Source organism: Leopardus geoffroyi, chromosome E1 (assembly GCF_018350155.1).
Source record: "Leopardus geoffroyi isolate Oge1 chromosome E1, O.geoffroyi_Oge1_pat1.0, whole genome shotgun sequence".
In the NCBI taxonomy this organism is placed as follows: domain Eukaryota; kingdom Metazoa; phylum Chordata; class Mammalia; order Carnivora; family Felidae; genus Leopardus; species Leopardus geoffroyi.
In genome coordinates, this window is record NC_059330.1 from 1,434,231 (window position 1) to 1,458,330 (window position 24,100).

Consider the following 24,100-nt stretch of genomic DNA (forward strand, 5'->3'; position numbering starts at 1 on the left):
GCTTGACCCTCCACGACCAGGTCGGTCCTCGGCGGGGCCTCGCAGGAAGCGATCGTGCCCCCTGGAAGCGTCGGGACCAGCTTGCCTGGAAGGGGGTGGGCTGCCTGCCACGCGGGCGCCGGGGCCTCCCCCACCCGAGGGCTGAGCAGGAAGGGGAAGTGTGGTCTGGCTGGGGCTCACTGCTCCGGGGTGGGCGGGAAGCCTGTGGGCGAGGAAGGCCTCTCCCCAGCTGTGCCTGAGCCACCACACTCGGGCCCCTGCTGTCCCCTCAGCCGCTCACAGATGGACACGCTCGCCACCCAGGTAAGCATCTGGGCTTGGGGCACCCGAGCGGCCGCCTGGCGAGGGCTGGGGTTACAGCTCAGTCTGAGGCTGGGCTCAGAGGGTCCCCTCTGCCCCTCACGGGCTGGGGGACCTCAGATCCCTGCACCCGTCTGCGCCTCCATTTCCCGGGGGTATGTTGGGGCGGGGGAACCTGCCTATCGGGTTGAAATGACACCCGGACGGGGAGAGAGACGCATAAACGGTACACAGGTGGTTCCCCCTCTCTGGATTCTGACGGCGACTTTCAGCGCCTGATAAGCGACAAGACCCGAATGGGTCTGCGTCGGGAACGGGGTGGGCGAGGGGGTGACAAGGCGGATCTCGAGCTGCATCTTGGGACTCTGGCGGGAAAAACCTAGAACTCCACCAGCCTTGGCATCTCTGTGCCCGTGTCTCTCGTGCCTAGCGATCTGTAAGGCATCCTGTGTGTTCCCGTGGCCGCGGGTCGAGCTCGGCTGCGACCCGGGGTCAGATCCCCATCTGGCGAACGGCCGCTGCCCGCTGGGAAATGACCTCCGAGGCCTCCTCGTGGTATTTCCAGCTCTGTCTTGTCTCGCATCACTGGTCCTGAGAACCACTCCCGCGCCCTGAGCGTGGTAAGGACAAGGCCTGGGGCTTCCTGTTTTGTTTTTCATTGTTTTTTGTTTTATCTTTATTTATTTTTGAGAGAGAGAGAGAGAGCAGGGGAGGAACAGAGAGAGAGGGAGACACAGAATCCGAAGCAGGCTCCGGGCTCCGAGCCGTCAGCACGGAGCCCGACGCGGGGCCCGAACTCACAGACCGCGAGATCGTGACCTGAGCCGAAGTCGGACGCTTCACCGACTGAGCCCCCCAGACACCCCACTTCTTGTTACACTTTAGGACCCTTCCCTCCACCCCTCCTGCCCTCAAAAAACTGGAAAACTCCAGAGAAATAGGGGAACAATGGCCCCACATTCCGCCACTTGGGAAAAGCCATGGCGGAGCCTCGCGTCTGGCCTTCTCGTTTTTTCCCCAGGCGTAGACACTGTGAAACATTACCGCTGTCTCGTTTTGACGTGAACACAAGGTAGAGAGGAAATTCGGGCCTCGCTGCCGTCACCCCCACCCACTGACCACACCAGTGCCGTTGCCAGACAGCCACCAGGTGACAGGGCTCCAGGGGGCCCCCCACACTCTCAGAACCAAACAAACAAGAAAGCCAGCAAGGGCGCGAGACAATTTGGTTGGACCCAAGGAAGGACTTCTGGGTTGCAGACGTCTGGGGATAACTCAGGAAGCCCGAGTACTCCGCAATTCCGGAAGGTTCTGCGGAAGTCAGACACAACACATAGAACGCCGCGGAGACACCCGAAAAGCCACCTGTTCAGGAAGGGGAGCAGAGCTCTTGAAAGACGTGATGCGTGAGGTCTGGAAAACGTGTTCCGTTCACGCTTCACAGGGAGGCTGGGAGGTAGAGATGAGAAGGAGTCTTTCCCTCGGCACAGAACCAAGATGTGGTCCCTGTGCTTTGTCCCGGCAGACTCCGGCCACACGCGCGGGCGACCTGCGCACAGGTGGCTGGCTGGGGTGTCCGCACGGGCCGCGTGTGGCTTTTTTGGCGAAGGGGGGCGCCCCGAAGCTCCCCCGGGGCTGCTTTTCACGGGGTTTTCTCCCCACTGCTTGACTGCTTCATCCGAGCCCATCGAGGGGCCCTTGTGCAATTTTCTCCCAGTCCCACGCCGCCCGTTCCCTGCTTATTTGCGCCAAAGCCAACATAGTTCTGCCTTTAAATTTTACTGCCTTTGGATTACTGGTGAGGCTGGATTCCTAGAAATGACATTACGGAATCAGAGGAGATGTCTGTGTGTTGTTACTGTTTGCTCCCCCGCACAAACCTTTTTTTTTTTTTTTTTTTTGGTAAGTTCACTCATTTGTTTATTGAAGTGGACTCGACACCCAACGTGGGGCTAGAACTCATAATCCCGAGATCAAGAGTCACACGCTCCACCGACTGAGCCAGCCAGGCGCCCCTTAAAACCTTGTAACAAAATCTGTATACACTGTCAGCGGTCACATGGAAGGATCTGTTTCACCACAGCTGCGCCAGAACAAGGTTTATGATTTTTTTTTTTTTTTTTTTTTTTAGAGAGAGACTGAGAGTGGGAGCCAGGGAGGGGCAGAGAGAGAAGGGGCCAGAGAATCCCAAGCAGGCTTCATGCTCCGCACAGAGCCCAACGTGGGGCTCGATCCCACGACCGTGAGATCATGACCTGAGCTGAAATCAAGAGTCGGATGCTTCACCGACTGAGCCACCCGGTGCCCCTTCACCATTTTTAATTTTTGCTTGCATATAGACGTAGTTTCTTTTTTTTTAATTTTTTTTTTAATGTTTGTTTTTGAGAGAGACAGAACGTGCGTGGGGGAGGAGCAGAGAGAGGGGGAGACACAGAACCTAAAGCTGTCAGCACAGAGCCCAATGCGGGGCTCGAACCCACAAACCTGAGATCATGACCCGAGCCGAAGTCGGAGGCTTAAGGGACTGAGCCACCCAGGGGCCCCAGGTGTAGTTTCTAAGTCCGGGCAGAAAGATATGTCAGTGGAGCGGCCCACTATGACGGGTGAGGACGAATGAACAGGGTCGAGTCCCGTTACGAAACCCGCGGGACACGAGCCCGGCCCAAGGGCTGCACGGCTCATTCTTTCTTGAAGTTGTTTAATGAGGTATAATTAACACCAGGGAAACGTGTCTGTCTTAGATGCACAGTCAACACGTTGGGCAACAGTCTACACCTTGCCTCCTTCATTGCCTGCGTCCGGGACTCATCATCTGTGCTGTCCTGGGCATTGATTGGGAACCCGCGTTTTACGTGTCTGGGTGGGGTCTCACTGCGCGAACATCCCAGCCTGTTTTCCCATTCCTCTGTCGAATTCCGTTCTGCCGGTACACGGTTTTCCTTGTCTTGGGCTGGGGTCAGTGCGTATGACACGACACCCCCAGGTGCTAAGAATCCAAGCGTGAGCGGGGCAGAAGGGAGAAGAATTAAAAGAAAGGGGGAAGAAGGCTGAAGTTAATTTTATTTTTTTTATTTTTTTTTTCAACTTTTTTTTTTTTAATTTATTTTTGGGACAGAGAGAGACAGAGCATGAACGGGGGAGGGGCAGAGAGAGAGGGAGACACAGAATCGGAAACAGGCTCCCGGCTCTGAGCCATCAGCCCAGAGCCCGACGCGGGGTTCGAACTCACGGACCGCGAGATCATGACCTGGCTGAAGTCGGACGCTTCACCGACTGCGCCACCCAGGCGCCCCAGGCTGAAGTTAATTTTAATAACACATTGCACTGAACCCAACACATCAAAAATATCCTTCCCGCACGTAATCCACATAAACGTTTATTAATGAGACCTTTTATGTTCTTCCTTCTACACTAAACATTTTTCTTTTTATGTTTATTTATTTTGGAAGAGAGAGCAGGGGAGGGGCAGAGAGGAGGGAGGGATGGGGAATCCCAAGCAGCCTCCACGTTGTCAGCACAGAGCCCGAGGTGGGGCTTGATCTCATGCTCTATGAGATCATGACCTGGGCCATATCAAGAGTCGAACGTCCAACCCACTGAGCCACCCAGGCGCCCCCACACTGAGTCTTTGAGACCCAGCAGGCGCCCCACAGCCTCGTGGTCTCGGGCAGGGCTGGCCTCGGCCAAGGGGATTAGCCTGGAAGCCCTAACTCCGGGCAGCGAGCAAGGGGCGGGGCCCCATCCTCCCGCGGAGCTGCGTGTGACCTGCCTCGTCCCACGGAAACTTCCCCGAAGCCTCTCCAGCCTCCTAGAACCCCATCCCTCCGCCCCCCCCCCCCAACGCACACGTTCTCCCCACCTTTTGGGACTCATGACTACTTCAGATCATTCCTTTCTCATGAGAAAAAGTCGAGTTTTTCAATCACGCAGGACTTGACCAGAAGCGTGGGTCTTGAAAGAAACACAGGGGCCTCACACCAACATTTTTTCACGAGCGAGGCTGGATTAGGGGCGAAAATGCTGGAGCTCCTCAGGGGTCAGAGAGACGTTTCGGGAGACGTGTCCTGCATGTGGACGTATGCATGGCTCTCATGTCGTAAGCTATTTTCTTACGCTACAGAATTTGGTTAAAAAAAAAAAAAAAAAACACGAAAAAAAAAAAAAAACAACCCAGGAAGAAGCGAGTGTGGAATCAAGCCAGTCTCCAGAATTCCCGGCGGGGGTTGGACTGGGACTTCGGTCGCCGACTCCCTGGAAATGCCTTTTGGGGAAGTGAGAGCCGGGGCCGGGTGGGTGCCCGGGCTCAGTGCCTCCCCCGCCGCGAGGGCGAGGATGTGCGTCATGGGAGGAAGGCAGAGACACCCGCGCGCAGACGGGCAGGGTCTCGGCTTCCCGGGCCGGCGCCCGATGCCCGCGGCCGGTGGCGGGTGGCGAGGCCAGGCCAGGCCAGGCGGCCGGACGGTTAGGGAGGCAGACCCCAAACCGCCCTCCCGCCTGCATCATCGAAGGCGGAGCGCACCCGTAGGGCCGGGAGAGAGGCGGCAGTCACGTTCATCCGCTCGCGGACCCACAGCGAGCGCCTACTGTGTTCCAGGTGATGGAGACAGTGGCAGAGAGATGGGCCCCGCTCTGGGTGGCGGAGCTGACTCGCCAGTGTGGACCGCCGGGAACAAACGTCCGGTAACCCGCCGGAGTCACGGGACGTGGGCTCACGCCCGGGTCTGCCTCCCCCGCCCCCCCGCCCCTGCCCAGCACCCAGCCGCGGTCGAGGCAACCTTTCCTCGGCCTCAGTGTCCCAGCTTCTCTTGCCTTCTGGGTTTTCATCACTCTGACGGTGGAGCACCTCCCCCCCCCCCCCCCCCCACACACACTTAAGCTGTTATCAGTTACGGAGGTCGCAGTGTGAATGAGATTCAGAGTCTGTCCTGAGGGCAGGACAACTAAGGAGAAAGGGGAAAAGGGAGCAAAGAGCATTGAGATGGGGGTGGGGGGGTGACTAGCAGGAGGAGGAAGCCTGGATAAGACGGTCTTTGTTCCTAAATCGCATTCGGTTATATCCTCTGAGGACTCTGGACAAGATCCTAGGATGCCCCTGCTCTGGCCAATGCCTGAGGGAATTCAAGAAAGGAACCCAGTGCCCTGAGGACCCAAGGAAGTCATTCACACCCTAGTAAAAATCAGTTTCTCTTCCTCAGAGTCTGGCACACCCAGGCAAATGAGTTTAAATGGAGAGGAAGTGGGGAGAGCGGGGAACTTGGCAGAGAAGTGACTTGTCGATGATGGAATTTGGGGCATTACGAGAAGCATCTCGGGCATTGGGTTTGGGGGCTTTTTTGGTGCCTTTCCCTCTCCCACCAGTGCTGCTACTGCCTCTGACTGTGGGGCTTCCTCACCTGCCCCAGCTGGGGGGGCTCTGCCAACTGGCCCGACGGACGTCCCACCCGGAGGCTGAGCCCCCCCGCCCCCCACCACTGGAGCGCTTGTTAAAAATGCTGATCCCGAGTCCGACACCGGACCTACAGACCAGAACTGGGGGCAGAGAAGGGGCCTGGGACTGGCATCTGTGCTTTCACGCATTTCCCAGAGCCCCCGTTTGGGGGTCGCGAGTTAGGGTCCTGGAGTCCCAAAGACCTGGGTTTGGTTTCTGGTTTTCCCGCTCACTGGCTTAGTTGCGATCTCTGAGCTCCTATGGTCTTATCTGTAAAATGGGGTGGTAACCACAAGCCGGCCGTGCAGGGGATTAAATGAGAGGGGCGCGTAGGGCACCGGGTAGCACACGGTGAGGGTGACTTTTCTGAGACGCATTTTCCTACCGCGGTTGTAATTACGCCGAACGGGGCACGGCTGAAGGCCGAGGTCTTGCCAGTGCTGGAAGTTCTTGAACGAGGGTTCCGCTTTCAGTTCTGTTATGAAAAGAAACATTTACCAGCTTGGCGGCAGCCTCGTGGGGTAAAATGACCACACGACCTGGCGTCAGACTGCCCTGAGCTGAAATCCTACGTTAGTCCCTTGCTGGCTGTGTTACCTTGAGCAAATTGCTTAACCTCTCCGAGTTCTAGTTGTTCACCTGCAAACGAAGCGTGATAACTAACACCACCCACTCGGGGAAGGTCATCATCAGGATTAAGAGATAACGTGTAGATCACTGGTTCTCAACCTCGGCCCGCCTTGTGTTAGACTCATCTGGAAATTTTTATCACAACAAAGAAACAAACCCCCCAAGGGCCAGGCCCCACAGGCCCCGCAGGCCAGTTACATCGGAGTCTCTGACACGGGGCAGACAGACAGCTGGGGTCGTCCGGGTCGTCCTCGTCTGCGTGCAGGAGGAGGCGGGGGAGGAGCTCAGAGGGAGACGTGGCTACGGAGGAACCACCCCGCGGGGTTCGGAGACGGAGGAAGGGGCCACGAGCCAGGAGCACGAGTGGCCTCTAGAAGCCCACAGAACCAGGAAGCGGCACATCCTGGGGGTGGACACAGCCCTGCCCATGCTTGGATTTCTAGCTCCGTGACGGTGGCGTCGGGGACTCGTGACAGGCCCCGCACTCCTGCTGTTGTATGCCCCTGTGCTCCTGCCCCTGCCCGGGGGGCTTCCCTCTTGCCCCAGTGGCGGGGCGGCCACCCCAAAGACACTTTAGTCCAATTCCAAAACCTTTAAGTTACTTTCGATTGCTGAGCACAGTTGGTAAAACGTGGCTCATTGCAAAGCTTCGGTTTCTGACTCAAAGCCGCTCACTTTGCCCCAGTGGGAGTGAGTGGAGGAAGGGGTGGGGGCCGCCTCCGCACCCCTGCACCCCACCCTGCGCCGAGGACAGCCAGACAGACGTTTCTCCACGGGGAGTCTCCCACCAGTGGCTTTTCCTGCTGAGGTACTTTGCGGTTTTGGGTGGAGACTCCACGCCCGGCCCGGCCCGAGAGGTCCCTTGAGAGGCCCCGCAGCGTCTGCGGGCTGATGGCCGATGCCCTGGGCCCCGCGCTTCAGCTCCGGGGAGGCCTGCGCCCCACGGTCCCGTCCGGGCGGCCGACACAGGTGGCCTTCAGCTCCCACACTTTGCGGGGCATGAGCTCTGTCCCTCCGGCCACCTGCACCCGCTCCCCGCGGGCTGGATCCCCGCCGTCGCTGCCCAGAGCCCGTCCATGTCCCCTCTCGGGCAGCACCACGGCCACTGAGCCGGCCTGGAGCCCAGAGGACACCCAGCGGGGACAGGACGGGGTTCTCTCGGGACCCTTCTCCCTCAGCCGCCCTGTCCCAGAAAGACAAGCTCGTCTGGGTTCTGCGGAGAAGGCGTCTCAGAGCAGTGCTGTTTGTCTGGCCCTGGGCTGTGGGGGAGCCTGGGACTCTTATTCCCACTTATGGGCCCCGATCCTTCATCCTGGGGAGTCCCGTGGCCCCCACCGTCTCACCACCATGGCTGTGCTCCTTAAAGGAAGGCGTCCCGAGCCCCGCTGGGCCTGTCCCCGATGACTCAGGGCATCGTAAGGACACCAGCAAGGAAGGACTGGCCCCTAGAGGGAGAGCATTCAGCCTCCTTCCTGCCGGGTGACCTTGGGCAGGCCGCTCAAGGACACAGTTAGCGGACAGATGAAAGCGGAACACATTCCAAACATCTGCTGGCAAGGCGCCTGGGGGGCTCAGTCGGTTGAGCATCCGACTTCGGCTCAGGCATAATCTTCTGGTTTGTGGGTTCGAGCCCCACGTCGGGCTCTATGCTGACGGCTCGGAGCCTGGAGCTGCTTCGGATTCTGGGTCTCCCTCTCTCTCTGCCCCTCCCCTGCTTGCACTCTGGCTCTCTCTCCTTCAAAAATAAATAAACATTAAAACAAAAAAAAAAAAAAGGAAGAAACATCGGCTAGCAAAGCAAAGCCATGCCACACGTTTGTAAGAACAGAACTGCAATGGGGCGCCTGGGTGGCGCAGCCGGTTGAGCGTCCGACTTCAGCCAGGTCACGATCTCGCGGTCCGTGAGTTTGAGCCCCGCGTCGGGCTCTGGGCTGATGGCTCAGAGCCTGGAGCCTGGTTCCGATTCTGAGTCTCCCTCTCTCTCTGCCCCTCCCCCACTCATGCTCTGTCTTTCTCTGTCCCAAAAATAAATAAACGTTGAAAAAAAAAATTAAAAAATAAAAAAAAATAAACAAAAAGAACAGAACTGCAAGATAGGCGTCCACTGTGGGTTCTCAAAAGCGACCCAGGTTTCACTTTTCCGACATCATCCTTCTTCCCTGCTTCTCCAGGGAACTGAGGAGAAGGAAACTTCTTTGAACTTGAAATCGGAGGAGTAGCTTTTCATGGGAGCTACGCTAGACAGTTAATTGACTGGGTTGTGTTTTTTTGTTTTTTTTTAAATACACATAGTTTTAAAAATCAAAAAAATAAGTAAATAAAATAAAAACACAGAAATCAAGTGATTCGGAGGATTCACGGCAGAAAATTGCAGCCCCCTGTCTCCCCACGTCCTTCCTTCCACCCCGTCGTGCTCTCGGGTGCAACAGCTCTGGACTCTTGTGCCCTGCTGTTTGCTTTTATAGCCCTAAAGAGTAGGTTTAGTTGCTTTTTGGAGAAGTCCTTCAAGATGACGACAAAAGAAAAGGTAGAAAATATGGAGGACAAACTAGACAAAAGAACAAGGAGATGCGCATTTGAGTATGAGAAGAGAGAATGAGAAAATGGGGGTGGGGGGAGAATATTCTATCTGTTCCTCCATCTGTCTGTCCATCCTTCCTTCCTTCCTCCCTTCTTACTCCCTTCCTTCCTTCGGTCCTTCCTTCCTTCCTCCTTCCTTCTTCTTTCCTCCTTTCTCCCTTCTTACTCCCTTCATCCTTCCTTCTTCTTTCCTCCTTCCTTCCTTCCTTCCTCCTTCCTTCCTTCATCCTTCCTTCCTTCCTCCTTCCTTCCTTCATCCTTCCTTTCTTTCTTCCTCCTTCCTTCCTTCCTCCTTCCTTCCTCCCTTCTTACTCCCTTCATCCTTCCTTCCTTCCTTCCTTCCTTCCTTCCTTCCTTCCTTCCTCCCTTCCTTCCTTCGGTCCTTCCTTCCTTCCTCCTTCCTTCTTCTTTCCTCCTTCCTCCCTTCTTACTCCCTTCATCCTTCCTTCCTTCCTTCCTTCCTTCCTCCCTTCCTTCCTTCGGTCCTTCCTTCCTTCCTCCTTCCTTCTTCTTTCCTCCTTCCTCCCTTCTTACTCCCTTCATCCTTCCTTCCTTCCTCCTTCCTTCCTCCTTCCTTCTTTCCTCCTTCCTTCCTTCCTCCTTCCTCCCTTCTTACTCCCTTCATCCTTCCTTTCTTTCTTCCTCCTTCCTTCCTCCCTTCTTACTCCCTTCCTCCTTCCTTCCTCCTTCCTTCCTCCTTTCTTTCTTCCTCCTTCCTTCCTTCCTTCCTCCTTCCTTCTTTCCTCCTTCCTTCTTTCCTCCTTCCTTCCTTCCTCCTTCCTCCCTTCTTCCTCCTTCCTTCCTCCCTTCTTACTCCCTTCCTCCTTCCTTCCTCCTTCCTTCCTCCTTTCTTTCTTCCTCCTTCCTTTCTTCCTCCTTCCTTCCTTCCTCCTTCCTTCTTTCCTCCTTCCTTCCTTCCTCCTTCCTTCCTCCCTTCTTACTCCCTTCATCCTTCCTTCCTTCCTTCCTTCCGTCCTTCCTTCCTTCCGTCCTTCCTTCCTTCCTTCCTTCCACCCCCAGAGCTAAAGAAGGTCAGGTTCCAATTACGTGTATCAAACAAAGAGTCCACCCTCAGATATGTGGCATTCTCTTAGGTCCAGTGCCCTATGACCTCACCGGGCCCTGCAAAACCACATTTCACAGAGCCCTCCTGAGAGCCAAGCCTGCAGTCTCCACGCTTTCCCTTTTCCCCCTTCTTCGTGTGGCTCTGTGGCTCTCTTCCGTGCCTCCTGACAAGGTGAGCTACAGCACAGCCTCTGCTGAGTGCACACCTGGGGAGGGCTACCTGGCCGGCCGACACTGCTGTCTTTTAAGAGACAATCCCCAGCACATCCGTCACCACGGATAAATGACGCTGAGCGGAAAGTCGAGCCAAAAAGCTGCAGAATGACGCGTTTACAAGCTACACACGCTGGGTTTTGCGCCAGGTAACCTGATGAATAGCCAAAAGCGTGTTTGATCAAGCCAACCCTCACCAAAGAAACGAAGCTTGGAACTGAAAATCCAAATTATAATAGAACAATTTAATAAATGAGGACACTCTGCCAGTAATACAAACACGTGTTTAAATAGTAAGCCAACGGGCACCTGGGTGGCTCAGTCGGTCAAGCATCAGACTTCGGCTCAGGTCATGATCTCACGGTTCGTGGGTTCGGGCCCCACGTCGGGCTCTGTGCTGACGGCTCGGAGCCTGGCGCCTGCTTCGGATTCTGTGTCTCCTGCTCTCTCTGCCCCTGCCTTGCTCACGCTCTGTCTCTGTCTCTCAAAAATGAATAAACAATAAAAAATGTTTTAATTATAAATAAATAACTAATAAATAGTAAGCCAAGTCCGATGGTTTTGTAGGAACAATGGCCTTAGCAGCCCTAACCTTGTCCCTGTTCCTCTGCCTGGGTCCCTGTTTATATCGTTAATACTAACGTCACTCAAAAGCACGAATTGGAAAGGGCTGTACGTGAAAATACACGCGTGAGTTTCCACTGGCTAAGTGATGACACAGGAAGTTGATTCTCACACACCCAGAATATGCCAGGTCTCAAGGATCACGTTTTACTTTAGTAGCCAAACGAACAGGCAAAGCGCCCACGCTCTGGATGAGGGGAGCCCCGCTCCTCCCGCAAAGCCCCTGCATTCCTGGAGGCTCCTCCGATGAGTCCATCCCACAGTTGCCTGGGGCCTGGCACCTGCTGTCTGTCCTACTTGTCTGTACGTCATCCCTGGTTGGGAAACCACAGCGCACATGTCATTAGTCCCCAGGCTCTGCTCTTACAAGCTTTTATTGTGCAATTGAGTTCCAACACGGTACAGGCAACAGCTTCAGACTGAACATTAGTCACAACTGTCCCACGGAACTACTAGACATCCTCCCACGGGGACTTTCTAACAAGCCTCACACTTTCTGCACTCTTACCGTTGGCTTTTTTTCCCTCTCTTTCTTCCCCAGCGTCACTGAGGTATAATTGACTTAATAACACCGTGGAAGTTTAAAATGCACAGCGTGTTGACTGGATACACTCGTATATGGTAAAACTTTGGTTTGAGAGCATAACTCGTTCTGGAAACACGCTTGTAATCCGTAGGAATTGTGTATCAAAGCAAATTTCCCCATGAGAAAAAACGGAGGGGCACCTGAGGGGCTCAGCCGGTTAAACGTCTGACTTCGGCTCAGGTCATGATTTCACGGTTCTTGAGTTCGAGCCCCGCGTCAGGCTCTGTGCTGACGGCTCGGAGCCTGGAGCCTGCTTCGGATTCTGGATTTCCCTCTCCCTCTCCCCCTCCCCTGCTCACACTCTGTCTCTCTCTCAAAAATAAATAAACATTAAAAAAAATTTTTAGGGGCGCCTGGGTGGCGCAGTCGGTTAAGCGTCCGACTTCAGCCAGGTCACGATCTCGCGGTCCGTGAGTTCGAGCCCCGCGTCAGGCTCTGGGCTGATGGCTCAGAGCCTGGAGCCTGTTTCCGATTCTGTGTCTCCCTCTCTCTCTGCCCCTCCCCCGTTCATGCTCTGTCTCTCTCTGTCCCCAAAATAAATAAACGTTGGAAAAAAAAATTTTTTTTAAAGCGTATTAGAAACGTTAGCTCATCTTGTGGAATGCTCGCAGCACAAGGTACTCGCAATCCAAGGTTTCACTGTATCGCGAAATGCCCGCCACCACAGCTAACGTCACTCTTTCTTTTCTGTCTTGAGAACACTTAAGATCTGCTCCTGCCAGACTTCTCTGCTTGCTTCCCGAGCTGGCCAGCTTCCAGCCCCTAAATTCCTGTTACTTTTCCCCATGGACTAACTTTGCATTCACCTTCCCCCTTCTGACCCACGCCTCCCTTGGAGAAACCCATCAAGGTATATTTCTAACCGCCCCCCCCCCCCCGCGCCAAAAACAGCAGCGGTTTAAGTCTGTGCTGCCCCCTGGATATAAAAGTGACGCAATTAGTAATTGCTTTCAATGGCGTTACTCCCCTGCCCGTTTGACGACCGAAGACAGAGCGATGTGTCGGCCTCCTCTGTACATCTCTGATCTCCGTGCGCATGGCTCCCTTGGGGAGTGGCAGACAGGTCACTCCCGTGCCACACATGAGGACGCACGGAGTTCGGAGGAGATTAGGAGCCTCGCCTGAGGGCTCCCAGTTGCTGATGGGCAGGGTTCGTCTAAGCCATCACCTGCCTGACCCCTAAGCAGAGGTATCCCCAAAACGTGGTAGACAACGCCCCCCCCCCCAGACGCCCCGTTCACGTCTCATATTCCTCTGTCTCCGTTCTTCTCAGGGTCCCATCGCGATGGATTGGTTGAGGGACAATTTCTGGGCCATCCTAGCTGTGGCCATCCTCATTGTGTCCGTGAGCCTGGCCCTCATCCTGTACTGTGCCTGTAGACAGCTGTTTAGACAAGGTAATGGCGGTCTCACCTGGGCAGGTGGAGGGCGGGGAGGGCTGGGGTGGTCATCTGGGCATTAGGGCTTCTTCAGGGCAGAAAGCGTAGTTCTGGGCCTGAATAGGCTGAATTTTGGATTAAGAATCGTGTATTCTGGGTCTGAGCCTAGCCCTGCCACTAACTTGCATGTCTGGGCCTCGGTTTCCCCATCTGCATGGCGAAGGGAGGGAGGCTAACTAATCTTCAGGCACTCTTGGGGCCCCCAGGGTGTGGGTGAGGGCAGAACCTGTGAGAAGCCACACACTGCTCCACGGCTTTCTCTCTCCATCGTGGCCCTGCTCTCACCTTTGGGACTCAGAAGACAGCACGAGTCCAGAGGATGTCAGAGGCTGTCTCAGCTCCAAGCACATCGAGTGGTACGCATGTTGTATACACGGGATACGCACAGCCTTTTCTGGGTCAATCATTCCCCAACGAAGCAGTTTTCTAAAAAAACAAAAAAAAGACTGTCTTGAGGCATGAAATATGGGCTCGGTCCACGATGGACACGCTGGCCACCACCATTGCCTTCTCTAAGGTCAGACTCTGAATCTCCCAGAACAACAGCTGCCTTGGCCCCAGGTTCTTGGCACCCTCCACCTTCGTGGAGGCTTTCCACTAACTTAACATCATCTCCAAGGGGGTTTCCACTTTGCTGTCCATCTCCCATCATCCCTGTGACCCAGGGATGGTGAATGCACCAATCCCCCAGGGCAGTGTGGGCAGGCCACCCTCAGCCACCAAGGCACTGACCTGCCACGGCGTCTGGGACAGCCTCAGAACCCTGCTCGCCGGTTGCCGAAAGGTCCGGGCTCCACAAGGAGTGAGACCTCGTCATCCTCGTCCATCTGTTTGAGAGATAAGAAAGTTAAGGTTCAGAGAGAGGAAGAGGCTTGACTGAGGCCTCACAGGACTTGGTGTCCGAGTTGGGACCAGAACTTGGGTCCACTGGGCTTCCTGTCCAATGTTCTCTGCCCTCAACCCTTTGATGGTAAGCAGCTGTTTTTGTGTTGTTTTATAGATTAAAAAAAAATTTCTTTAATGTTTATTTTGGAGAGAGAGAGAGAGAGAGAATGAACGAGTGGGGTAGGGCAGAGAGAGAGGGAGACATAGAATCCGAAGCAGGCTCCAGGCTCCGAGCTGTCAGCACAGAGCCCGACCCAGGGCTTGAACTCCTGAACCCTGAGATCATGACCTGAGCCAAAGTCGAATGTTTACTTGATTGACCCACCCGGGCGCCCCTTTTTTGTGGTGGTGGGTTTTTTGTTTTGTTTTGTTTTGTTTTTAACACAAAGAGTATATTCTGCCTCCTATAGTCCTCTGTCCATCTGCCTTCTTGAAATGTTGGACACAGACGAAGTAGGACTCTGAACAAAACCTGGCCCGTTCTCTTGGACCTTAAGCCACCACTGTTACCACGCAGGTTAAAAACTGAACAATCGGGGCGCCTGGGTGGCTCAGTCGGTTAAGCGTCCGACTTCGGCTCAGGTCATGATCTCACAGTCCGTGGGTTTGAGCCCCACGTCGGGCTCTGGGCTGACGGCTCAGAGCCTGGAGCCTGTTTCAAATTCTGTGTCTCCCTCTTTCTCTGACCCTCCCCTGTTCATGCTCTCTCTGTCTCAAAAATAAATAAATGTTTACAAAAAAAAAAAAAAAAAAATGAACAAGGACGTGTTCGTCTAGCACGGCCCATTTGCAAACTTCTTCCCCGGTCTTCCTCTCGCTTCCTCCCAAGCACACAGTTGGTTACCCGTCCCAGGGATGTTTCTGAAAGCCAGGGGTGCACGAGGTGAGGAGGAGACAAGCAGGGCCCCGCGCCAGGCGGCCTGGGCAAGCGCTTGTGGTCAGAAGGCCCACGTCCGAGCCGGTCTCCACCGCCCGCCAGCCCTGTGCCCCCAAGTCTGTTTCTCCCCGGTGGTTCCTCCCCCACCTGCCCTGCACACGCCCGATGTCCCCGGACTTCTAACAGTCACACCTTCTGCTGATTCTTCCCGGGTGATCATTAATGCCTATTTGGTCCCTTAGGCAAGAGGTGGGACGTTGCCAAGCCCTTGGGAAGAGGGCAAAGTGACGAAGAGAAAACGTATGAGTAAGTACAACCCCCGCGCCACGCGAGATGCAGCTTTGAGAGCCGCCTGGTCACGTGCGCCCGTGCACCTGCGCGTCTCCTTGGGGGAGGAGCCCACTGCACCTGCGCCGCCCGGGAGCCGTCTTGTCTGCCAACGCCCCGCCCTCCGGGGAGGGGTCTGGAGCTTTGGGGCCGCAGGGCACCTTCCGGGGCTCTGCTCTCCCGGTGGTCTCTGTCTGGTCTAGTTTGGTAGAGGTCACAGGTCAGGCTGTGTGTGCTGGACCCACCCCTCGCGGTTAGGTCTACCCTTTCTTTTCTTTCTTTCCTTCCTCCCTTCCTTTTCTTTGTCTTTCTTCCTCTTTCTTTCTCTCCCTCTCTCTCCCCCTTCCCTCCTTCCTTTCTTCTATTTCTTTCTCTTTCCTTCTTCTCTCCCTCTCTCTCTCTCTCTCCCTCCCCCCTTCCCTCCTTCTTTTTCTTTCTCTCAAGATTTTAAGTAATCTCTGCACCCGGGGTGGGACTCCAACTCACAACCCTGAGATCAAGAGTTATAGGCTCCGGGGCGCCTGGGTGGCGCAGTCGGTTAAGCGTCCGACTTCAGCCAGGTCCCAATCTCGCGGTCCGTGAGTTCGAGCCCCGCGTCGGGCTCTGGGCTGATGGCTCAGAGCCTGGAGCCTGTTTCCGATTCTGTGTCTCCCTCTCTCTCTGCCCCTCCCCCGTTCATGCTTTGTCTCTCTCTGTCCCAAAAATAAATAAACGTTGAAAAAAAAAATTTAAAAAAAAAAAAAAAAAGTTATAGGCTCCACCAACTGAGCCAGCCAGGCACCCCTACCCTCCTTTCCTTTAGAAGGCCCACCAGTGTAGTCCTCTCGAGGCTGTGTGCCTAACGAAACTATGCCATTGGCCTCACTTTGGCATTTTGTGATCTGTTTGGAGCTTTTACGATTGCTGTGTCGGAGTCCCCAAGATCGCCTTTAGGCTTGACGATTCACGAGAAGCGCTCACAGGACCCGGGAACGCTACAACGGTCATGGTTACGGGTTATTACCGTAGAAGGGTACAGAGTCAACTCTGCAGAGGGAAAGCACATACAGGGTGGAGCCCCAGGGGCAACCAAGCGGAAGCTTCCAGGAGTCTTCTGCTGGTGCACCATGCTTCGTTCTCCCAGCATGCAAAGCATCGCCAGAGAGAGTCACCGAGGGTTTTTACTGGGGGGGTCCAGTCACACAGGCAACAGAGCGGCCACACGACCCACTTTAGCTACTCGATCCCCAGGCCCTTTCAGAGGCCAAGCTGATATACCGCATGACCTGGGGCCCCAGGCAAACACAAGCAGGCATTCACCAGCAGTCACCTTGTTAGCAAAGACCATCTAGCTGAACCCAGGCCCAGGTGTACACAGACACTACCATCAGGAAAGATAATCCGAGAGCTGAGAGGTTAAGGGCCCAGGTGCTGCTCAAGGTCCAGTCCTTTCTTTGGAATGTAATGCGTTGTCTGAAACAAAACCTGTGCTTTTCTTTTTTTATTTTTTTTTAATTTTTTTTTTCTTTTCCACGTTTTTATTTATTTTTGGGACAGAGAGAGACAGAGCATGAACAGGGGAGGGGCAGGGAGAGAGGGAGACACAGAATCGGAAACAGGCTCCAGGCTCTGAGCCATCAGCCCAGAGCCCGACGCGGGGCTCGAACTCACGGACCGCGAGATCGTGACCTGGCTGAAGTCGGACGCTTAACCGACTGCGCCACCCAGGCGCCCCTAATGTTTACTTATTTTTGAGCAAGTGGGGGAGGAGCAGAGAGAGGGGGAGACACAGAATCCGAAGCAGGCTCCAGGCTCTGAGCTGTCAGCACAGAGACTGATGTAGGGCTCAATCCCATCAACTATGAGATCATGACCTGAGCTGAAGTCGAATGCTTAACTGACTGAGCCACCCAGGCACCCCCAAATTTTTACTTTCCTAGAGTGACTTTTGTTGTGGATCCAGCAAATAATAGACCTCTTCCCCACCAATTCTGACCCCCTTGAGGAGTAAGACAAATGTGTCATGCAGGTAAGTAACAAAATATTGCCTTTAATGAGAATAAACCCGGCGTGGCACAATGGGGCTCTTATCCACCAGCAAGGGCATTTGCTAGTTCAAAACCAGGCAAACTTTCCGATGCAGGGCGCAGCCTGGAGAACCTCAGGTCACCCGTGTGAGGCAGCCCCTTTCTCTGAACAGCACAGACTCGAGCACAATGTGTGTTTTCTGCAGTCAGGCTGGCTCTGGAGGAGACAGTGGGAGAAGAAGGTTCTTCCCAAAGGCAGATCAACTTCCCTCCTCTCCTGGGAGCAGCCACGAGGGGTGGACAGAGGCCACTAATGGAGCTCTTGCCACACAGACCCTTGTCCACGTATCCCAACAGGCTTATGCACCCCCAGGGGCGCTCAACCACATACAGGGGGCCAAAACTTGGCTGAGAACAATCTCTTCCAGTTTGGAGGTCAGAGCACAGGGAGGGGATCGTGGGTCTAGGCCAAGAAGCTCCCCCGTGGTCTCTCTTTGTTGGACCTTCTTACCAACGTATGATACGAATGCAGAAAGGTGTACAAAGTCAAGCAGGGCTCAGTGAATTTCCACAAACTGGACAGACCCAGGTGGCCAGTGCCCAGATCAAGAAACAGAATCACCAGACCCTCAGTGACTTATATCCCCTTCCGGCCACCATACCCCAAAGATAGCCACTCTCAGAAATAGGAAAGGCTAGTTTTTTCTTGTTTTTATGCTTTCTAGAAATGGAATCAGCCAGGGGCGCCTGGCTGGCTCAGTTGGTTAAGCATCTGACTCTCGGTTTTGGCTCAGGTCCCGATCTCGTGGTTGGTGAGTTCAGGTCCCGCATCGGGCTCTGCACTGACAGTGAGGAATCTGCTTGGGATTCTCTCTCTCTCCCTCTCTCTCTCTCTGCCCCTCCCCTGCTCATGCGGACTCTGTCTCTCTCAAAATAAATAAATAAACCTAAAAAAAATTTAAGCAATAGAATCAGCCAGCACATGTTATCTAGGGTTTGGCTCCTGTTGGTCAACGTTTCTGTGCACGTCATTGTGCATGGTTGCAGACGGTTCGTCCTCATGAATTTATCCACTCCGCGGCTGATGCGCATTTGGGTAGGGTCCAGCTTGGGGTTCACGCTGCCACGAACGTTCTCGTGTGTGTTATCTGGTGGCCACATGCAGGCATCTCAGCAGGATGCACCGAACACGCAGTCACGCGCTGTGCGCGTCCCAGTGTGCCGTTAGTGTTAGGAACACGTGTATCTTGCAAATGAAAACACACCTGCTGCTTACCTCCTCCCCACCCCCCACCCCTGCCCTCTCCAGCTCTGGGGATTCCAGGAGGACGCGCTCCAAGCGAAGTCCCTTCCTTCCCTCAAATCCAGCTGTTCCCGGGGCTGGAGAAAACAGTTTCTTTACAAACGGGTACGACACCTAGAGAAGGACGGAGTGCCTCTAGCTTTCAGGAATGAAGGTTTCAATGTTCATCCGTTTTCTGATGTTTTCCTTTCGTAGGCTGACGGACACGCTCAAAACCACACCCTGACTCCTCCTCTTTCTGTCTTGCCAGGAATGTTCTTAACGAATCACCAGTTCAGTTACCCCCTCTGCCGCCCAGGGGTTTGCTCTTCCCAGAACACACCCGTAAGTATCTGCTGCTGGTGACATTCAGGGCAGGGTAACAAATTCATCTAAATGTCTTAGCTCAGGGGCGCCTGGGTGGCTCAGTCGGTTAAGGGTCCGACTTCGGCTCAGATCACGATCTCGCGGTTCGTGGGGTTCGAGCCCCGCGTCGGGCTCTGTGCCGACAGCTCGGAGCCTGGAGCCTGCTTCCGATTCTATGTCTCCCTCTCTCTCTACCTCTCCCCTGCTCATGCTCTGTCTCTGTCTCTCAAAAATAAATAAGAAATGTTTAAAAAAAATTGAAAGAGACAAATCAATTAAAAAGGAGGCAGAGCAAATAGCAAAGCTCCTGATGGTCAAGGTGTATGTTCATATTCAAATCCCAGCTCGGAGCACGAGTAAGAAGGAACTTGGGGGGTGTCATCGGGACTCCCCCACTTTGCATCAGAAAATCCCTGCCTGGTTCCCTTGACCGGAATGTTCTTCCTCGAGCTGCCCATGTGGTGGTGTCCTTTATCCTCCCCACTGCCACACGGCCACTGCCGTCCGCCCTCTCTAAAGTGAGCCCGCTAACTTTCCTTTTGAAACGTGAAGGCAGTTACCCGACCTCGTCTTACTTACCTGCTGCTTGTGTGTTTAAGATCGCTCTCCTCCCCTGGAACAGAAACTCCGGGAAACAGGAGCCTCTCGTCTTCCTCACCACGGTTTACCGGCCACTAAGAACGGTGCCTGGAGGTTAGGAGACAATTCAGGTCTTGACCGAATGGACACATAATAGCTTACATGTATGGGGCAGCCCCCGTGTGTCCGGGCCCGTGTGACGCACTTCACAGGCACGATCTCCTGTCGGCCTCTCAACAGCACTACGAGGCAGGCACATTTATTATTCCCCTTTGACAGACGGGGACACTGAGACACACAGAAGTTCAGTGTCTCACCCAAGGCGACACAGCGAGTGACTGCTGGAGCCTGGATGTGACCTTGGGTCTCACTGCAGGGTTTGTGCAGGGAATGACGGCGGTCTTCTTCTCAGGTCCTCTTGGGAAAGACAGAGTCGCGGCAGAGGCCGCGGCGACCCCATCTGAGGCTCTGAGGTCTAGCTGCCGTGTCGTCTTCCTTCCCGCGGCCACCTTGGGGCTTTTGCTACGTGTTCCCTCTTCGCTCATTCTACCTTTTGCAAACCCCGCTGTCCCCTTCCTTCTGAGCAGAGATTCGTGCCTGAGCAATCATGGAATGTTCTGGAAAACACTAAGTCACTGTGAGGGATGTGCCAAAAAGGAAATAAGCTTCGTATCGCTTCCTCGTGAGAATGAGGTTCTCCCATGACCGTGCTCATTCGGGGACTGGCTCGGGTCAGCGTGCCCTCTGCACTTCTGCTTTGTGTTTTCTGTGTCGTGTGGGCTCAGGCAGGGGGACGTGGGAGCCAGGGCGTCTGACTGCCGTCTGCCATTCACCCACTCGGCTGATCCTGAGACGGTGTCCTGTCTGCACAACAGTGTCCCCCATCAAATGGGGAGCTGGTCCGCCAGGAAGTAGCCAGACCACCCAAGCCCATGAAAATCATGCTGAGTCACTGAGTCAAAAATACATATGGGGGCGCCTGCGTGGTTCAGCCAGTTGAGCGTCCGACTCCTGGTTTCGGCTCAGGTCATGATCTCACGGTTTCGTGAGTTCAAGCCCCGCGTACGGCTTTGCACTGGCAGCACGGACGGAGCCTGCTTGGGATTCTCTGTCCCTCCCCCACTTGCACTGTCTCCGTCTTTATATATATATATATGAAAACACACAGCAGCTTGGCCTGCAAGGACCTTTTCGTGTGCTCTAGTCCCACAGGACACCCCGAGCCAGCCGCCGGCCACATACTCGCTGGTCAATAAGGTCAGAAATAAGACCCTCTCCATCCCGAGCTACATCGAGCCTCTAGATGATTATGATGATGTCGAAATCCCCGCAAATATGGAGAAGCATCACTTCTGAAACACCCGTTTCTTCTTCCCGGCGAGCTGAGGAGGGTTCACGCGGAGGATTGTACGCCAATCGAGAACGGAAGCCCTTCGGTAACGGGATCCTCTGAGCCGGCGGCAATGTGGCACAGCTGTGTAAAATAAACATTTCCTGAGGCTTCGACGGAGAGGCATCAGCGGCCACATGACCTCCCAGAGGAAAGGGGCCGCAGCTCTGCCCTGGAGACCCGGAGCGGTCAGGCCTCCAGCTACTGTTGAGGGGTGCCCCTGGGGTTCCGTGGCTCCCACTCGTGACAAAGCACCCCGTTCTTGACACCCCCCCCCACCCGCCTCCCCTTCTCTTGTTCGGTTCTAAGCGATGCCCGCTCTTGATGTTGGACTCTGCAGAACACCCAGGCTCTCATCCCCGGCTGGGCCCCACGGGCCCACCCAGCTGCCACACCCAGGGCCGTGGGTGGGAGATCTGACCGAGTGCTCCGGCTGAGTGCTCCCGTGTGCAGGTTACTACATCACACCCGGCAGGCTCTTCAAGGGTGAGTGGTGCTTTCTGTTCTTGAGAACCGTCCCCACCTACACACACCCCACACCCCAGCACCACCACCCCCCCCCCCCCCCGTGATGTGGGCCGGGCGGACCGCGGAGGTTCAGATGCTTACCCAGATTTGTGCTTCCCGGTAACGTATGACGGTCCACAAAGTCACATGCGGCCTTCTGGACCCAAGTGCGTAAGTTACACGTAGCGGTATCGTTTTGCAGTATGTGTGAATGCGGAGCGGGGGCGGGGGGAATCACAGGGAACGGGAAACAAAGGGACGATTAAATGGCAGATTCAAGATGACGGTTCGAGGGCTTCATGCCCCCCCATTTTATGCTCGTGACTGCTTCCTCCCCTGCGTACATTCCCTGCATACGGCCCCGAGATCACCGTCCCCAGAACCCCTCAGCGTTGCGGCGCTGCTGACGAGAGGCAGGGTAGAGGACCACGGTCCTATTCAACAAGTGCCCTGGTCCCCAGGGCCCAAGTCAGCTTGGAGGCTCCGGAAACTGGCGCTGATCTGCTGGAGCCTCAGGACTGGATGCTTCCTAAGTAGACTGGAGATGCTGGTTTCCCCGCAACCCCTGGGAAACCCAGCAATGAGCAGACTCGCAGGGAGAGCGCCGTGAACCACAGAAAGGCCCGGAGTGACCCTGGGACCGAGCTCCTTTGCAAGAGATGGACGGCGGGCACCTGGTGCGCTCAAGCTTACCGCCTCAACCGCTGCTGGACCAGTGGGGACACGTGCTTCCTCCGGGCTCCGTCTGTCTGGATTCCACGGGGACGTCCAGCTTCCTGTGTTACCACCACCTTATAGCAGGCCGGGGGTTCCCTAACTGCGGCCGTGTGGAACTCTGGGACTCCGTGAGCCAGAGAGGACTCTTTCCTCCAAGTTCTAGGGGGAAAAAAAAAAAGCCCACGCACAGAAGTGTTTCACTTGTGTGGCTTCCTCTTCTAAATTTTCTGAAAACCACCCACATCTATGACGAGAGTTAAAAGCAGATACTAGACATGTCTTCCTCAGGCCCTACCCGTCCCGGGACGCCTGGGGCTCAGCATTCCTCTATTCTGACAGCTTCCAGATGGCAGGCTCCAGCTGAGCCTTCTCCTCAGTCCCAGGCTGGCTGCCCCCAGGACACCCCCGCATGACCTCCCGACAGGCCCTCAAGGTCAACACACCCCAGAAGGAACTGATGGCCCACCTCCCCCCCCACACACACCCACCACTGGCGTCTCACTCTCCGGTCCCCTTTCTGCACAGCTTTCTAAAGGGAACATCTAACCACTCACTCTCTTGTTTAAATGTCTTCTTCACCCATCGCCCTCAGAAAAACACCAAACTCCTTAACTTGGGCTACGAGATGTGTCAACTTCCCCTTACAACTTCCACTCCGTCCAAACTTCTGCTCCTCGGGCCATCTGAAGTGACCTGGCCTGTGGTAACCTTCCCTCTGCCTAGAACATCTCTCCCCACCTTTTCCCCCTTCCCGTCTCTGCTCAGAGTCCTTCCTCAGCACCCAAAACTTGAGTGTGGTGCCCTCTTTGAGGCTCTCTTCTCACAGCAGGAGCGCCCCGGGATAACCTGTTTACCTGTCCTTCTCCCCCACCTCAGACCGAGAGCAACATGGGGACAGGGACTGGGTCTCTCTTTCCCCCGGGGTTTTCTCTGTTCCTAGCACAGCACCCAGGTGCTTTGTGGATGCTCGACCTGAGCCAAAGTCAGCTGCTCCACTGAGCCCCCCAGGCGCCCCTTTTCCATCCTTCTTTCTAATTTGGGGCTCCTCTGGGGTGGAACTTGCCTGGCTCACGGCTATACTCCCAATACGCAGCACAAGCTCTGGCACATAGTGGGCCCTTACTAAATGTGTGCTGGGCGTCGCACATTACTAGAAAGCCCACCAGTCGGTTTGACAAAAGCAAGCAGTTTTTCTCTGAGCACGTATGATTAGGTTGAGAGTTTATCCTAGGCATGGGTAATAAAGCCACATTTTTGCCAGTCTGGTTAAAAAAGATGTTAGCATTTTGGATGATAGCATTAAATACAGTAAGATTCGACAAGGCCTTTTTGTGTATTCTAGTCCCACAGGAAACCCCAGGTCCGCCATCAGCTATATACGGACAGATAAATAAAGGAAGAAATCAGAAGACAGTGTCCATCCTGAGCATATGGAGTCTGAAGTCATCATTCTGAAACTCCTGTGCTCTGCCCTCTTAACTTCTCTGAGAGCTGATGGTGTGTTCCTATCAGAAATGGGTAGATTATAGCTCTCTTTGAAACAGTCAAGCTGATCTTTATGATACAAATAGGACTGTTTGCAGGAAATGCTCTGGTGTTACAGTAACACATTTTACAAATCATTTGTACCAGTTCGTATGGTTAGATGGCAAAACACAGACTGTACAATAATGAGGAATGTGTCACCACACACAAGAAGTCTAGAGGTAAGCACTCCAGGATTCAGCAGGTCTAAGACTCAGGAGCACCGGGTGACTCTTCTTTGATTCTCTTAGTGTTACTACTCATGCTGACAAGGTAGCTGCCATAGCTCCAAGCATCACATCCTCACATGATAACATTTGAAGTTAGGAGACAAAGGGACATTTCCTCCCAGGTAGCTCTTTTTTTACTGGAGAGAGAATCTTTCCTAGAAGCCCCAGACGACTTTCCCTAACGTCTTACTGGCCTGGACTGGTGCATGTGCCCGGCTAGGGGAACGGCCGGGGAGTGAACATTGGGCATTTTCAGCCTCCCAAGCTGGAAGTGGGCTTGGCCATCCAAGAAAAAGGAGGCAAGAGCCGCTGGATAGGCAATCTCCCCCGGGGCCAGCTCACTTTCACAAATAACGCTGTTGAGTATTTGCCCTTGTTTCCGTTACAATTTCAGAGGTGTTAGGGGATTCAGGCTAAAGGCTGGTGTCCAGATTCCACCACTCACCTTTCTTCTCTTATGGGGTTTTGACAAAAAATGGACAGAGGACTGGCGGTCAGATGGGGATCATAACAGTAAAGGCAACAGAAGGAGTGCTAGTCTGGTC

At 54.6% G+C, this 24,100-nt stretch overlaps 1 protein-coding gene and 1 long non-coding RNA gene across 4 annotated transcripts; one reads left to right on the top strand and one right to left on the bottom strand.

The window, feature by feature from the left end:
• The first annotated feature begins 180 nt into the window (after positions 1-180).
• LOC123604245 (SLP adaptor and CSK interacting membrane protein) lies at positions 181-23,214 on the top strand. Its single transcript, XM_045490048.1, has 5 exons — positions 181-303; positions 12,700-12,823; positions 14,870-14,933; positions 18,514-18,587; positions 20,392-23,214. Exons 1-5 carry the CDS (start codon positions 283-285, stop codon positions 20,541-20,543), a joined length of 435 nt encoding a protein of 144 aa, XP_045346004.1. The 5' UTR covers positions 181-282; the 3' UTR covers positions 20,544-23,214.
• LOC123604246 lies at positions 2,752-21,300 on the bottom strand. 3 transcript variants are annotated; one of them, XR_006715265.1, is made up of 6 exons: positions 21,187-21,300; positions 19,188-20,661; positions 13,598-13,692; positions 13,151-13,291; positions 6,114-6,203; positions 2,752-3,286 (listed from the first exon to the last, which is right to left on the bottom strand). It is a non-coding gene; the product is annotated as an uncharacterized LOC123604246 (long non-coding RNA). The 3 variants fall into 3 exon arrangements; XR_006715266.1 differs by lacking the exon at positions 2,752-3,286 and having other exon boundaries at positions 3,831-6,203; positions 19,188-19,295; positions 19,393-20,661; XR_006715264.1 differs by lacking the exon at positions 2,752-3,286 and having other exon boundaries at positions 3,831-6,203.
• Positions 23,215-24,100: the final 886 nt, after the last annotated feature.